Source organism: Mytilus edulis, chromosome 4, assembly GCF_963676685.1.
Source record: "Mytilus edulis chromosome 4, xbMytEdul2.2, whole genome shotgun sequence".
Taxonomy (NCBI): domain Eukaryota; kingdom Metazoa; phylum Mollusca; class Bivalvia; order Mytilida; family Mytilidae; genus Mytilus; species Mytilus edulis.
Window position 1 is genome coordinate 71,651,612 of NC_092347.1, and position 18,022 is coordinate 71,669,633.

At 31.8% G+C, this 18,022-nt stretch overlaps 1 protein-coding gene across 5 annotated transcripts in view; it reads left to right on the plus strand.

Annotated features, from left to right (window-relative positions):
- The window catches only part of LOC139520403 (Kv channel-interacting protein 4-like), a 210,436-nt gene that overhangs the window by 112,226 nt on the left and 80,188 nt on the right, over positions 1-18,022 (plus strand). The window contains exon 1 of one of the 5 annotated variants that reach the window (XM_071312994.1): positions 13,890-16,185. The exons of the other annotated variants lie outside the window; for them this stretch is intronic. Within the exon in view, the coding sequence (XP_071169095.1) occupies positions 16,119-16,185 (67 nt within the window). The 5' untranslated portion in view covers positions 13,890-16,118. Of the gene's footprint in view, positions 1-13,889; positions 16,186-18,022 lie in introns of those variants that run through there. 5 annotated transcript variants of the gene reach the window in all.

Consider the following 18,022-nt stretch of genomic DNA (forward strand, 5'->3'; position numbering starts at 1 on the left):
GCAAATGAAACAAACTAGTTTTTGATTGAAAACCATTAACAGAAAATTATTTGAACTGTTCATCGCCGAATTTATACATGCAAAGGATTGGGCTGCGTTTACCATTTGTTCACCCGTACGCAAGGGAACAAATAAAATGGTGTTGATAATCGCTAAGATAAACAAAGTCATCGATTTCTGATGGCTATACTTTTGCGTATAGTTATTAAGTTGAAAAATAAATATATGTCCTGAAAATGAACGTAGAAAATTATCGAAAGTAGAATAAGAACTGTTTGAGAATGTAAAGTAATTTTTAACAAAGCCGTGTAATTGATGAACGTAAATGAGAAAGACAACAAATGCCAAGCATAATCAAGAAGAATATTTCTGAAATGTCTTCATATCCGTCCGAAAGTATTTGCTAAGAAGTACATATAAAACTAATGGTGCAAGTTATCTAGTTCGCGAAACTTCCCCTTGTTAATTAGGTATCGGGATAAGCTTTTTTAATATTCCTGCGGCAAAGACTGTAAACGATTTTTACTCCTAAATTATGTTTTTGTTTTCCATTCTATAGGAAATTTTCAGGGATTATGTATAATCCCTGGTTAGCTTAGGGATTATACATAATCACTAAACCTTTCAGGGATTATGTATAATCACCAGATAAAACGTCAGGGTTTATACAGAATAACTGAAATGATACAAAAATATATAACATATTGAAATATCTTAAAAGTTAACCTTAATATATCATAATAATAACCTTAATATTGTAAAACGTTAGGCATAATTTATTAATATGAAAGACACAAAAATATTGAAATGTTATACACAAAATAATTAAATGATAAGCAAAATATATATAAAATAATTGATGTTTTGTTTCTAATACTGACTTTATCAGTAATAATATCAAGCAAGCCCTTTTTGATATTGACTGTATTAGTATTGATAATATCAAGCGAGCCCACACGGGCGGGTTGATAAAGTTAGTATGAAAATATTAAATTGCATAATGATTATTCTTTTTATCGTATTGTTTTAGCAATTGTTTTTAGGTTGAGAATATGAATTAAAATGAAATTGTCATTAAAACTATTTTTATGTGTACAGTCGTTTTGATAAATTTTAATGTTATGTATAATATTTTAATATTAAACATTTTATTTACAAACTAAATTTGGATGGCATCGACTATTACACATTTGCTTTGATTTTCTACAGGCATATCTATCAAATTCACTACTGTTTTTACCACGATATCAACATAAAAAAACCTTGTCCTCCACATCAAATCAGATTTTATGGCACGTCTCAGAGAAATAGAGTTTTCAGCATAAACATCTGAAGGTACAAATTGTACCAATGAAGGAAAATCAGCAACCTCAAACTGATTTATTGCATTAAAGATCTGAGCAGGATTCCATGCTATATAGCAAGGCGATATCTTCGGCCTTTTCTTGAATATTGACTATTAGTTTTTTGCGATCTCCCTTTCCTGGAACCAAGGATTTGTATTGTAAGATTATACAAATCCTTGCTGGAACCACTAGTGTTATTGGTTTGAGATATCATCTTTGAAGCTTTTAATTATTGATAATCCCTGAAATCATATTAGGGAATTTGTAGAATAATAATTAAAATTATCAGTGATTATATAAAATTACTGGTCATTTTCAGGGAATCTATATAATCACTAATGTTTTTAGTGATTCTACATAATCCCTGATTATACAAATTCACTGTAACATATATACGCCACTGGTCTAGAGATATTTAAAGGATTAAGCTATCAATCATATTTTGCTTACAATTTAAATTTGAAAGTACACGCAGAAATGTATTTAATATCAAGTGCGACATCATCGAACAAGTTTTTCATATTTTGGTTCAAATAGCGTTAAAACTTGCAATTATTGACAGGAAACTCTCCATTATCTAAATGTAAAATATTTACGGATGGTTACTGTATAACGGCTGAAATGGACTATCCGTCATTTTCTGACTTTCCGATAGAGACATTCATAGACAAATTTATGATGGAAGATTTGTCTTCGTTAACAAACCGGAAGTTAACCTGTCAATTTCAGATGGACATCACCACGATATCCGTATGAATAGATTTATTCTACAGCGTGCTTCCAGCTACTTCAAGGAAATAGAATTTGAAGAATGAAAGTTGATAGTAATTTTTCGGATCAAATATAACTATTCTACCATTTTTTTCTTTTCGAGTAATTTTATCAGAAATCACCGGGAGTCATTTTTTGTTACAACTCTATAGTGGAACATTAATTGTTTATATACATTGGTTTGACAGAATGTTTGGCTTACTGGATTATTCGTTCTTTGAACGAAGGACATTTTGACCTACATGAGAATTCGTTCACACTTAAATTTAAGATAACGAGGGTAAAACATAATTAGTTAAAATGATAAATGAGTTGTATACTGAGAGTTATCTTAGTGCAATCAAGTGATCTGTCAATTTTTGCCATAGAATTTTCTATTTTATTTTTAAATTATTTTTCTTGGTTTCAGTATACCGATCTTCATTTGATATCATCATACGATTCAGAAATTACCCTTTAAGTTGGAAAGACAATCATGACATGTAATAGTTTTTTATATAACAATTTACTGAGGAAAATATGTAACCAATAAAGGATATGATATGAGGCAGGTGCTATATGAGGTCCTGAAGTTTTTTTTGACAACTAGATTTTGCATGCTTGCTTTACTTGTAACAAGGTTGGATTTGGGTTGTCTGTTCAATTGTCTGTAGTTTAAGATGAATTAAACATAATTTTTTATGATGGTTACATATGTTTCATATATTCTGCCTGTTGTTTTCATATTGCTTATTTCTTCCTTATGTGTACTGTTTCAATTTAATACGCGAAACATGTAGAATTTATCTGACGAAATTAAAATCAAAGTGAAGTCAGCATTAAAAAAAATATATGGTAAATCGATATAATTAATTTACTTTAAAGACCTTTTATGGTATAATGCATCAGTATAGGTGAAATCATTTTTTCATTAAAATTCACAAGTACTGTCATGAAAATTACTGTAACAATCTATAATAATAGGATAGGAATAAGGAAATGGTCGTTAGAGATATTAATTATTTACAACTTAGTAAGATGAATATAGATTTTGTATTAAATGAAAACTGAAATGAAAATATATTTTGTAAATTTAAAAAAGAAAAAACAGTAGACAGCTTTGATTTGTATTAAAATTTGAACTGTCATAACTCGAAAGCATAGGTGAAATACTCATTTGCTGATATATTGAAAATCTTAAAAACTGTGATTATCATTACAATAAATAGAATTAATTTCATAACAGTGTGGTCGACGGTAAAACGTTTGTAAGTTGTAAATTGTTTGTCAACGGCTATGATTTAAAGCTCACCAAGTCTTTCAGAGGCCTTACAGTGGGAATTGAAATATTCACTTGTTACACATTTCGATACATAAAATGAAACTTTCTTTTTACAAAGTTTTAAAGGAATTTGTTTTAAATATTTGTTATATCATCACTTACAACAGTGTCATTTATAAGAATAATAATGTTCGGAACTGATATCATTTAATAATAATAAAAAAAATAGGTTTATCCATTGTAAAAAAACAAAAAACTATTAAGTTGATGGAGTTCCAGATAATTGAAAAATCATTTTATTTGTTTAATACCATAAAAAGATTCATTCATTCAGATATTTGTCACTTTGCCTTATCTTCAAGTCCAACACGATTTCTCAAGTTTCGTACAAAAGTTATGTTCTTCTGTTGTATTCTTTTGTTGAAGAATGAATGTTGCACCTTTTTTAGCTCACCTGGCCGAAAGGCCAAGTGAGCTTTTCTCATCACTTGGCGTCCGGCGTCGTCCGTCGTCGTCCGTCGTCGTCCGTCGTCGTCCTGCGTTAACTTTTACAAAAATCTTCTCCTCTGAAACTACTGGGCCAAACTTGGCCACAATCATCATTGGGGTATCTAGTTTTAAAAATGTGTCCGGTGACCCGGTCAACCAACCAAGATGGCCGCCATGGCTAAAAATAGAACATAGGGGTAAAATGCAGTTTTTGGCTTATAACTCAAAAACCAAAGCATTTAGAGCAAATCTGACATGGGTAAAATTGTTCATCAGCTCAAGATCTATCTGCCCTGAAATTTTCAGATGAATCGGACAACCCGTTGTTGGGTTGCTGCCCCTGAATTGGTAATTTTAAGGAAATTTTACTGTTTTTGATTATTATCTTGAATATTATTATAGATAAAGATAAACTGTAAACAGCAATAATGTTCAGCAAAGTAAGATTCACAAATAAGTCGACATGACCGAAATGGTCAATTGACCCCTTTAGGAGTTATTGCCCTTTATAGTCAATTTTTAACCATTTTTTGTAAATCTTAGTCATCTTTTAGAAAAATCTTCTCCTCTTAAACTACTAGGCCAAATTTAACCAAACTTGGCCACAATCATCATTGGGGTATCTAGTTTTTAAAATGTGTCCGGTGACCCGGTCAACCAACCAAGATGGCCGCCATGGCTAAAAATAGAACATGGGGTAAAATGCAGTTTTTGGCTTATAACTCAAAAACCAAAGCATTTAGAGCAAATCTGACGTGTTGTAAAATTGTTCATTAGGTTAAAATCTATCTGCCCTGAAATTTTCAGATGAATCGGACAACCTGTTGTTGGATTGCTGCCCCTGAATTGGTAATTTTAAGGAAATTTTACTGTTTTTGGTTAATATCTTGAATATTATTATAGATAGGGATAAACTGTGAACAGCAATAATGTTCAGCAAAGTAAGATTTACAAATAAGTCAACATTACCGAAATGGTCAGTTGACCTCTTTAGGAGTTATTGCCCTTTATAGTCAATTTTTAACCATTTTTCGTAAATCTTAGTAATCTTTTACAAAAATCTTCCTCTCTGAAACTACTGGGCCAAATGAATCCAGACTTGGCCACAATCATCATTGGGGTATTTAGTTTAAAAAATGTGTCCGGTGACCCGGCCAACTAACCAAGATGGCTGCCACGCCTAAAATAGAACATAGGGGTAAAATGCAGTTTTTGGCTTATAACTCAAAAACCAAAGCATTTAGAGCAAATCTGACATGGGTTAAAAAATTTATCGGGTCAAGATCTATCTGCCCTGAAATTTTCAAATGAATCAGACAACCTGTTGTTGGGTTGCTGCCCCTGAATTGGTAATTTTAAGGAAATTTTGCTGTTTTTGGTTATTATCTTGAATATTATTATAGATAGAGATAAACTGTAAACAGCAATAATGTACAGCAAAGTAAGACCTAAAAGGAAGTCAACATGACCAAAATGATCAATTGACCCCTAAGGAGTTATTGTCCTTTATATAGTCATTTTTTTTTTAACAATTTTCACAAAATTTGTAAAATTTTACTAACATTTTCCACTGTAACTACTGGGTCAAGTTCTTTATAGATAGAGATAATTGTAAGCAGCAAGAATGTTCAGTAAAGTAAGATCTACAAACACATCCCCATCACCAAACCACAATTTTGTCTTGAATCCATCTGTGTCCTTTGTTTAGTATTCACATAGACCAAGGTGAGCGACACAGGCTCTTTAGAGCCTCTAGTTTATTTATTTTTTCGCTTTTTTTGGTTGTGTCTCATTGACGTATAAGACAAACTGACCACCCCTTTATTCATATTTAAAAACATACGAGATGGCATCAATACAAATTCAATAAGGTTTAATCCAAATAGCTTTTTGTCTTTCCAATAACTTGCAAGTACGTGTATTTCAACTTTTGAAAGTGGATTATATATTCGTTCTAAAATAAAACTTAAGATCAGATAAAAGTTTAAAGTTTAACCACAGTTGTTAAATCGCTTGACGTCCGCAAAAAGATGATCAGTCAACACATAGATAAAGGAAGATGTGGTATGAGTGTCAATGAGACTATTTTCCATCCAAGTAACAATTTATAAAAAATAAACCATTATAGGTCAAGGTACGGCCTTCAACACGGAGCCTTGACTCACACCGAACAGCAAGCTATAAGGGACCCAAAAACTACTAGTGGAAAACCATTCAAACTGGAAAACCAAAGGCCCAATCTTTATAAAAACGAAAAACAAGAAACACATATGAACTACATAAACAGACGACAACATGCATAGTAACTTTTAAAGCCAATTAAGTAATTTTTTTTTCAGAAAGAACGTGCGATATCATATAAGGAAAATTGATTGTCAAAACATAACAAAAAATCAAGTAAAGAAGTTTAAGTATTCAACCTTTATAGATTGCTGTTCGATGATAGCCAATGCTCCGTGTTGAAGGCCATTTTTATTAATATTCAATCACAAAGCTAATTCCTGATTAGTATTTCTAATTATTTCATTTAGGCGTTGGGAACCTTTGGTGACCTCACAGTTTAAATGTCTATAATAAGTACGTCGTGAGCAGTGGGCATTACAGACGAACGCTCACCTAATTTGTTCCAGTCAATTACATCCCAGCTCCTTTGTTCTAACAGGGGTGATCTGAGCCGGATCACCCCTACCAGATCACCCCAGTTTGAGTTTCTTTGTTATGCATGCTTTCCTTTGTTCTGTAACATTTTGGCGGGAATGTCAAATCCACTATAAAACTTATAATTAAATATACAATTATACAGAAAAGACTATCTATCAAAATTCTCGTAGAAAAAAATCCAGTGTATATGCTGGGATTCGAACTCAAGAACTTTAGCATATCAAGCTACGACACAACCACTACACCAGGATGACTGGATACAATCTATCCGTAATTAAACTTACTTAAAGGAAGCAAGATATTTTTATAAGTGGGGCGAGTTGGCAGACCTTTATTCAGTGGGGTTTAAACCCTTATCGTTAATAAGTGAGTTGTCAGTGATTGTTCAGGTTGATTTTACACTTTTTCAAAAGTGGGGCGAGACGGTCAACAAGAGTGTTATTTTCATAAAGTGGCTATATAGATTGGGCCGATTGGCCAGAGGGGCGAGTTGACATTGTTTGATATCTATTCATCGTGTTCGGGGGTCAAAAAAGGGTATTAATCCTATATTAGTAATGTATAAAGTGTATTATAATGGTTGTGTGGCGTTCTAAACTAGATTTTATGAATTGTAAATGGTTTTTCGTCTAATCTAAAACTGCTGGGATGTAAAATAGTTATCCCTTTCGGACTTGGTGTGTCAGTGTAAGATCACGCTCTGGCCTCCGGCCATCGGGTTGATCTTACACTGACACACCGCGTCATCGTGGGATAACTATTAATGAATGGCCGTAGACACACTGTTATGAATTTTATTCTAGTATTAAATTGAAACGATAACGTTAATGAATGACACACATGACTGTAAAACTTTTCAAATAGGGTATACAAGAATGATGTTTAAATAAAGTAACAAAAGTTCCGAAATCTAAACAAAATTCAAAATGGAAAGTCCCTTATCAAATGCCAAAATCAAAAGCTCAAACAGCTTCATAACCCTTAATTGGTACTTATAGAATGAAATTCAAAACAGTGTAGCTGTGGCCATTGATTGACACATTAAAATCATCCATTGACTGGGACAATTTAGGTGATCGTTTGTATGTAACGACCAATGCTCACCATGTACTTTTTAAAAACACTTAAACTATGGGGTCACCAAAGGTGCTCAACACCTAAATAAAGTAATTCGAAAAATTAATCAGAAATAACACGATATTTTGATTTTATATCAATTATATAAATCAAAACACAAAGGTTATTCCTGATTATTTTTTCGAATTATTTTATAATTAAAGGCGTTAAGAAACCTTTGGTGACCCCACAGTTTAAATGTCTATCGTAGGTACGTCGTGAACAGTGGTCGTTACAGACAAACGTTCACGTAAATTGTCCCAGTCAATGGATGATTTTAATGTGTCAATCAATGGCCACAGCTACACTGTTTTGAATTTCATTCTATATAGAAAATGGGTTACTAGCTAGCTGAACCTCCCAACAGAATGTATCTGGTATTCCTACAAATGTCTCAAATATTGATTGTTATTTTTTATTATCATGTTTAAATCTATTACAATTCAAATATGAGAATATCATTTGCGGACTGTTTTACTGAGCGGATAAGATAAAAGATCGACAACAATGCCGGTATGCCATTCAGAGCAAACAAGCAGTTGGCCTGATATTTTAAATAAAACTATTTTCATACATCAGGTGAAAAGTAAAATCACAAAAATACTGAACTTAAAGGAAAATCAACTTGGAAAGTCCATAATCACATGGCAATTTCAAATAACAAAACACATCAAAAACGAATGGACAAGAACTGTCATATTCCTGACTTGGTACAGGCATTTTCAAATGTAGAAAATGGTGGATTAAACCTGGTTTTATATCGCTAATCCTCTCACTTTGATGACAAGTCTCATCAAATTCCGTTATATTTACGTTGATGCGTTAACTAAACAGACACAATAAATAAATAGTCAAAATATGGGTACATCAGTCATCATCGTATAACAATTTTAAAAGGGACAATTTAACAGAATACATAAACATCGATCTACAAACACATTCATTGAATTAACGCGACAGTAGTTTTCCAAGGTTCAATCTCGTAAATTGATTTGAAACAAGAAAACTTTGTCAAAATCCCCCCCCCCCCCCCCCAAAAAAAAAGGGTCTACTATAATTGGTGTATGTAATGATTGTAAGGTGTACATGTCTAGCTGGCAGATACCATCTGACCTTGACTTCATTTTCATTGTACAGTAATCAAAGTTGAGATTTTCATTTTTTTGTCGGTTTTTTTCTAATACTATATACAATAGGTCAACTATATTTGCTGTATGGAAATATTTTATGATCTATATGTTAGTCACGCAGGTTTTATTTGACCTTGACCTCATTTCTACGGTTTATTGCTCTGTTAACTTTTTGTGTTTTGATCTGGGTTTTTTTAAACTATTAGCAATGGGTCAACTATATTTGTTGTATGGACGAATTGTTAGCTGTATATGCCTGCTTGGCATTGTTCATCACAACTTGACCTCATTTTCATGGTTCATTGGTCTATGTTTAATTTTCTTGGTTAATGTTAGGGTTTATGTGACAGTTGTAATAAAGCTTTATATTTAGGACTATCAACATAATATCAATGATAAGTAAAGAAGGCGAGACACTTCAGCGTGTGCACTCTTGTCTTTGGGAAGGATACGTGTCACGGTACTTTTCTATCCAAAATTCATGTATTTGGTTTTGATGTTATATTGGTTATTCTCATCGGATTTTGTCTTGTGCTTGGTTCATTGCTGTGTGTGTTGCATTTGAATGTTGTGTCGTTGTTCTCCTCTTGTATTTAATGCGTTTCCCTCAGTTTTGGTTTGTTTTCCCCGATTTAGTTTTTTGTTCATGGATTTACGATTTTTGAACAGCGGTATACTACTGTTGCCTTTATATGTTTTAATTCTACTTCATACAACAGAACAATTGCATTTATCCACGATTAATGCACATTAAAATACTGACTGTCTTCTAAATCCACCAAAAATCCACAGCATTTACATGATATTTACTTTGATGTATAAGTTGAAGGAATCATTTTTTTTCTTCACAAACAAGATTTTCATGATCTTACAGAAGAAATTCTCATTTTTTAATTGACGGTAAATCTGACGAGATATTTTTAGTTGTGATTATGCAATGGAAGTAATAGTGTATAGCGTTAAAAAAAACTTCACATTTCAACGGGATTTTCGACCAGTTTAGGCTTTTCAAGATTCATTATTTGCATAACTCCTGTATAAACCTGCACATTTTCACCTTTCCATTTGAAATATACGTTCCTGTATTTACAGTTTGACATTGTGATATATAGAATTTAAACTAAATCAATACCAGAATTTTCATACATAATATAAAACAAAACATTTGTATCTACATTTTTGCAATGATGAAATAATGTAGTCCATCTTTCAATTGAGCATGGGGAATAGTTTTAACACAATTTATAGTGTAAACTATTGAAATGTGATCAAATTAAGACCAGCCTAGAGAAGTATATATTGTGTTTAGAATTGTTGCTCTCAATGTCAATGTTGTACACCTCTTTTGTCGAATCATAAAAACGTCTTTTATCAATTGTTGTTTTTTTCTATATTTTTACCTTTTTCATTGTTTACATATTAAAAGTACAGATGTGTATTAATTTTGTTTGATTATGACGTCTTGTAAATTAATCCTCTGTTTCATGATGTGGTAGAGGTTTTGATTTTGACTCGAATCTCAATGTGATATTTATTTTTAATTACATTATGTCTTTACTCAGCATTTGATAAATACAATTGACATGTGATGTTATTTGAATTAAAGACATATACATTAACTAAATATTTACCATTGAAATTATGCAAATTTATATGGTCCTCCTTTAAGCGTCGATGATATTTTATGCTAGCAACACAGCCTGATTAATTTACTTCATTTTCATAAGATATATACCAAGGGGGCAATCAAAAATTATATATAGAAGAAAAACGGACAACAAAGCCAAAAGGTCAAACGATAAAGGACAACAAACGGTCTATAAATCAATACATAGAAAACTGAAATTCGAGCAACATAAAACCTAACACTAAGTTGGGGTTATTAATTAAAAAAAAAAGGTAGTAACCTGTTGCAAATAAAACAACTAGGAAAAGTTTTGCCTTTTTAAAGAGTATGAAATTATCAATCTTTGTCAATAGTTGGGTCTTAATTGTCTGCCAACAAAACGACGTGCCAGTCTAAATTATAATATTTTATATTTAGAAAAGTGCGGACGACTTTGATACCATGTCTGATTTAAAACGCAATTGATGGAAAATTTAGTAGTAGTGCAAAAACTGTTTTAAAACAAAACAGAATTTGTTCACTTCAAATTCTATTTATTTACTAATTTTGGAATGAAAATAAATTCTATTTTATAGAACCAGATTTCATTGCATTGTTTCAATTAGTCACTTACTTAAATTCAAGTTATAAGTGTTTATTCGTTTCTTTATGCATGGACGTATTTCCATGTTTATAATTGTTTGAAATTCATTTGTTTTTCATTCTTTCTTTTCATGTGCTGTACTTGTATTTGCTGTAAAAGGTAGAACAATTTTATATATCTTTCTTATACTTTTCTTTTCTGAAATTATAATTAGTATTATGTAGCCAAGTTAATTGTCAGGTAAGTTATACTGATTACGCCACTGTCCTTTTGAGCTCATTGACTACTACACAGTCTACTGCTTGTTGTACTGTCTGTTCTTTTCGTGTAACAGTAAGCTCCATATTCGACTTTGAATATTCCCACTTAAACTTAAAAGTATAAAGTGAAATAGCCATTATTTCGAAGTCTTATGAAAATAAATTCAAAATATTAAAGTCCCTTGAAGGACAGTCGCATATAATTCAATAATACTGTGGATTCATTTATTTTCGTGGGTACCAATTCTTGTGGATAAAGGAAAACTTGTATGTTCGTTGATATATTAATTTGGTGGTTAAGTCGAGGTCTGCGTTTAGAAAATTTGTCATTCGATGATCATTTAATTTCGTGGTTTACCTGTACCCATGAAATCCACGAAAATTGGTATCCAACGAAAAATAATGAATCAACAGTATTGACAACATCGCATGAGCAAAACTTTAATAATATCATAAGCTTTAAAAAAAAATAACATAATTTAACGAGTATGAAGTATCTCGATAAAATACAACATATGTGGAAATATTATTGTACGCAAGTGAGATGAAGGTTCATTTAATATGCCAGTGGATACTGTTTCAATAAAAATCCACCAAAGATACCAGCTTACAATTTTGTATGATATACTAGTACTTGCTTTGCATCTTGCATCTATATAAGACCCATTATTGGTGCTCAAGCTAAAACACATGGATGCCTGAATGGAATAAGAAGTTGGACAATCTTTAAAAGCATATTTATCATATTTTATTTCAACACAAAAGGTGCTGACTTCGAACACAGCTACTGTTCATCTTTACCATCACTGAACAAAACACAACTGCCGCCCAACTTTGCCAGTACTGAGCACCAAACATTCGTCCAGAAATGTGTTAGAATGATACTAATTTTAATATGTCTGTCTAATATATGTGAAAACAACACATTTCTTAGTGTCATATCCATCGTCAAATATTTCAAGAAAATTTTAGTGATATCAGCCAATCAAAAACTAATGTATTTCTGAAGGAAAAAAATTAAGACAATACTTCATAAATGTCGTGCGTTCGAAACGCTTTTAAGGATTAACCTTCATCAGGAATGTTCAAAGCCGAATATTTGGTAGCCACGAATGTAAAAGAACCTAAACAGTTGAAAAGCTTTATTACCAACAAAAGACATAGAAAAGCAAAATCTATCTAAGGTCAACTTTGCCTGAGGGAGTTGAAGCCTTACTTTTTAATAATATCAAAATTTATTAACGGACGATTTTAGAAAGGTTTGTTATAAATCGTGTCAGTACCGAAGTACAGAATAGGTCAGAATTGAAGATATGTAGTTAAACAAGAATGTTTTAGTACTATCTGTTCAGAATTAGAGTGATTCAGAAATTAATACATGTTTATGAACGACTTCGTTTTGAAGGTTATTAGCGTTCTCAAACTCCTATTAATTAAATAATAAACTGAAATGGTATTGTTTCAATTGAACGAACTTAAGTGTGTAAAAGTGTAGTACATTGTACTTACTAACTTACTTACTGCCCTTGTACGCCGTTGGCGTGTAGGGCAGTAAAGAAGATTTTCCACTTTTGTCTGTCGTTGGCAGTTTTATGTAGTGTGCACCATGTATGTTGGTATTTACTAGCCTCTGTCTGTACAGTTCTTCTCCATGCCATTTTGGGTCTTCCTCTCTTTCTTTTACATTGTACAACTAGGTTAAATTCTAGCTATGTTCCTGAAATTTACCTGCGGTGAAATTAGTTGCGTTGACACAATCGCTTGCACTAAATCTATATACGTTCTGTTACATGCAGGTCAATACTGTTTTATTGTTTAGCTTATGTACAAAATGGGTACCAAACACATTGATTTTATTCAAAGCAGAGTGTTGTTCGTTGTTAGTAAGATATTAGCTATATCAAATTCCAGAAATAAATACCAATACATTGCAGCGTCATTGTCTGAACAAATTGACACCATACCGAATTGCAGGTCAATGTATAAAAATATACTGGTCTTAATTGCAGCATCAATGTCTGAAATGAAATTGACTTTGTACCTAATTGACTGTATCAAATTGCAGCACCAAAGTGTGAAAACCAAAAAACTATGATGCATTCAGTAATGTCTAGTGCAGTTTAATATCTAGTATTTCAGATGTAAAACAAATTACATATCATTACTAATAACGCACGTATTAAACAACTGTTCAGGAATATGACAGTTGTTATCCATTTGTCTGATGTGTTTGAGCTTTTAATTTTTACTATTTTATTTATCAAAACTTTTTTTTTTCAAACGTGCAACATCAATTATTCAATTATTCATTTGCTATATATGGCAGATTTAATTGGCTTTTGGTTATAACATAGAAGTATAAACCCACATCTATGATTCTAATGTTGCACGGTGCCATATTTCAAAGATAGTATCAATTTCTATCAAATGTCAGATCGTTAATGACCTGATCACAACATTGTAACAAAATGTACATTGTCGTCTTCGTATGCTGGTAAACAATATGTAATAATCACGGAAACAAGCCATTAGCCAAATTATTACAGACCAATACGTGTAAGATCTACCATCATACACTTAATATTTTTCCTTGAACGCTGCCAAATTCAAGTAATATTTTGCATACATGTTAAAAATGGATATATATATTGATAATATCAATGAACTAAGAGACATGTGTCTGGCTCTTATAGTACACACATTCTTTGAAGATGAACATGAGAGAAGTTCGTTTAGTAAAGAATCGAAAAGTTACAAGGATTCAAATTTTACTATAACACAAGCATGCAAACAAAACTTCCCTACAATTGTTTGTTATGATTCCGTTGTGACAATCGTATCTAGGCATTTGAATTCGTAGCGTTAGCAATATTAAAAACATTAATTAAGGAGTAGTTATTTGTAACATTTAGACATCATATGGGAATTTAAAAGCAAACACGTGTTTAAAATTCTTGATGGAAATATTTTTGTGCTCATTTCTAAACTTAATGAAGCATAATGATTTGAGAATGGAGTCTTTTTTGTGCTTCATTTTCTATGTGAAAAAAGCTACTGTCCTGAGATTTGACTTTATGACCATAGTGCAAGATAACGACATTTTTAAGAAAAGATTCTAAATTGGGTCATTGTTACCAGTGAAATAACAGGATATACATAAAGACAGAAAGTGGTACTCCATAGAGTGAAGATAATAGATTCATATAGACAACACATCGCCGGAGACAATCAGAACGGCATTTGTTCGCTATTTTTGTCTGTTCAATACATTCTGTCGCAATAGAATTTACTTCAATAGCTCAATTAAAGTTATCAGGAATTAATTGTTTTGTGCAAATAAGCCATTACATGAAGTTGTATTTTCCAGTAATTATATATAAATGCGTCAGATAAAATTAAGGAATAACATTTAACGATTAACGAGACCTATAATCATGATTAGACTTCAAAATATCTTGTGAAAAAAAGTTTTGATTCGTGATGAGGATATTTACTTTTTTCATTAGAAAATCTATGTAAATTTGAACCAATGGAAATTTCCGAGCTTTCATCTGATAACTGCCACCTTCCTGTTAGAGTGGTAAGCTGTTTAACAATCTATAAAAGTAGTAGCAATTTAAAAAAAAAATCCATTGAAAAGTAAGAGAAATTAAAAGCACACATGAGGGAAACACCATCTGCAATTATGGATAATCAAGAAAATTGCTTTACGACATGCGATTTCTAATTTGCTTGTTCATTTAAAACTATGAAGCAATTATGCTATCTTCGAATTGACCAAATATCTTACATAAAAGGAATTGCGGATTTCAAATAGTCATCAGTTGCTAAGAGCAACGGAAAATTATACAATGGCAATGTTTAGTGCTGATATCATTTGTTGCAAACCTTTGACAATTCTTTCACATACGAACCATCGAGACAAAACTGTTCATTTCACAATTAATTGTTGGTAATATCCAGTGTTATAGCAATAATGATATAATATTGGTCAAGTAGATGAACCGCCGGGTATCATTTAATAGCAAACGACTTGTAAGAGTATTGATTTTCTTACATATATATAGATAGATTATTACTTAAATCTCAACGTGTTTAATTCGAAGATCCGCAATTGTTTTTAGATAATCGTAATGATTATTTGACATATCGGAGACAAGTACAAAAACACCTGAGCTGGCCTCTGATTGATTTTTCTGCCGTATGACTATAATGTCAACTGTCTCAAAATTGTGTAATGAAATAGACATTTGGGATATGGCTGTGGAAAGACAATGTTGACATTAAGTTTTAACTTTAAATGAAAACAGGGAGGATTGCAACAAGTGGTATTAGATGTTTCTATTAGTTTTACCTGTAGTAGATTAAGTCACGGATAATCATATCAACACTGATAGGAAGATGTTGGATTCTACCTGATTAATTCCACTGAATGGCTTTGGGAAAATAACAACCGTCTTCTTAGTTTAATAACAAACGGCTTTCCTGTGCAATTTTTAATCTCGTTATTCCGCTATTTTAAGCAAAGCAATGGAAGTTAACATCGTAGTCTTAATGTGTTTTTCATAAAGAAAGGAACCAAGGCTTAGAAATCACTATTAAGTGGAATAATAATTTATTTATACATGTACTATCAAATCGTAGCTTTAATTTTTATCAACGCCTTTAATTTGTGCCTTACTTGAGCTTTGCGTACAGTTCTATGATATTGTCACAAAATATCATTTATTGCGTTATCTCATTCTTGATGTTAGTTTGGAAAATTGCAGTTGCAAAATTAGATTCCTATTCAAAATAGATTAATGTCATATCACTGGAATATATGGAAGGCTCGTCTCTATTTGCTTACAAAGCCATAGTAGTGTTTAAAAGACATGAACTACTTGCACTCATTTGGACGTGAAATAAAGAAGATTATTGATAAATACGTGTTTGATATAGGTGAGTGACTAATCTGCTTAATTTCAATTAATTAATTAAGACCCCATGAATGCATTGTTTGTCGTCTGCTCAATATTTAGGGGGTAAAACATTACATGCATATTCATGAAAAATGTTTGTTGTAAAGCAAGAATGAAACAGACATATCTATTAGTCTGTACTTAATGAAACAAATAATTATATCGCATTGTCAAATTTTGTTCATTCGGATATGCAATTAATATCCGGTAGTGGTGTTACCTTCGAAATACTCTATACTTTCCTTAGGGTCTATGCAAATATAGTTGAGCGCATACTAATTATTACACGTTACACATTCCTAAAATCATTTTCCTGTCTGTACATCTCCTTTTATTAGATGCGCACGTGTGTTTGTTTATGTGGGTCACATTGCCAATATTTACAAAAGTTCTGAGAAGTCTCTGCTCAATATTGCCGCGGATTACTGCGCCATTTAATTGAGCTACTTCTGCTGATTTTTAAAAGAATTAAGAATGAAAAACTGAATAATCTATATTCCTTGAAAGATCAAACGCAACAGTTAACAATAGAGTATAAAAGTGCTAGTTATTAGGTATTAAGTCAAGTATAATCGAACAATGGAATAATCTCATTACTTGTTACCATAAGTATAAAGATTTCGAAAAAAATCGATTTTAATTTGTTGGTACGAGTGTTGATTATCCCAGAAGTCAAATATTTGCTTCATTTAACAAAGACATGCCGTGCAGTCTCGAGTTTATTTTTAAAATTTAGCTTGACAATATTTTATCTGTGCATAACCATTTTGGTTATAAGGTGTTACTCTATAAGATGCCTGTTTATTTAAAACATTTTAAGGTTAGTGAGTAAGAGGAACGTTCTCTTTTAATTTTTATCTAAAATATGGGGTTAGTAAGATTAGTGGTTGGATGAAGGGCTACGTTTATGAAGTTCATCAATTTCCGAATATGAATATCGATACCACGATTTCAAATCTAGGCCTGCCGATGTTTTTTTTATAGAATGTTGTTCAAGATAGAAAAAAGTAAAATCACAAAAATACTGAACTCAGAGGAAAATCAATTCGGAAAGTCCATAATCACATGGCAAAATCAAATAACAAAACGCATCAAAAACGAATGGACAAGAACTGTCATATTCCTGACTTGGTACAGGCATTTTCAAATGTAGAAAATGGTGGATTGAACCTGGTTTTATAGCTAGCTAAACCTCTCACTTGTATGACAGTCGCATCAAATTCCATTATATAGTCACCGATGCGTGAACAAAACAAACAGACATAATAGGTAAAAATGTCAAAAATAGGGGTACAGCAGTCAACATTGTGTTATCATCTTAATCACTATAAAAACAACAAATGTAACGAAGAAGCACAAAAAGGCATACATCAAATTAACATCCTCATTTTGATTATATTATACGATTATATTTGTCTATGTAAAATGCACCCATCAAGGAAGGAGGGTATGGGTACTGGTGTAAAATCGCGCGTTTGAAATTCGCACAGGTAGACATGAAATAATTTTGTCGTTCAAAGTATGACGGGATGCATAAATACAGTCACGCAAAATAGATATAACAAACACTGACTTAGCAGAAACTACTGTACATGCATATAAGTACTATATTAACAAGAAGTGTATCCATGTTTCTACAATTTCTGTATTGAAACTCATACTATTCGAATGTCTTCTTTTTTTGTTTGTGAAAATCTGCTATTTTAATACGATTTAAATAAAAGCCTGCATATTTGGGGATTAGTAGGACATTATTTGTGATGAAGAAACCTCATTAACAATAAATGTCAACGTAATAGTCGTTATTTAGAACAAAA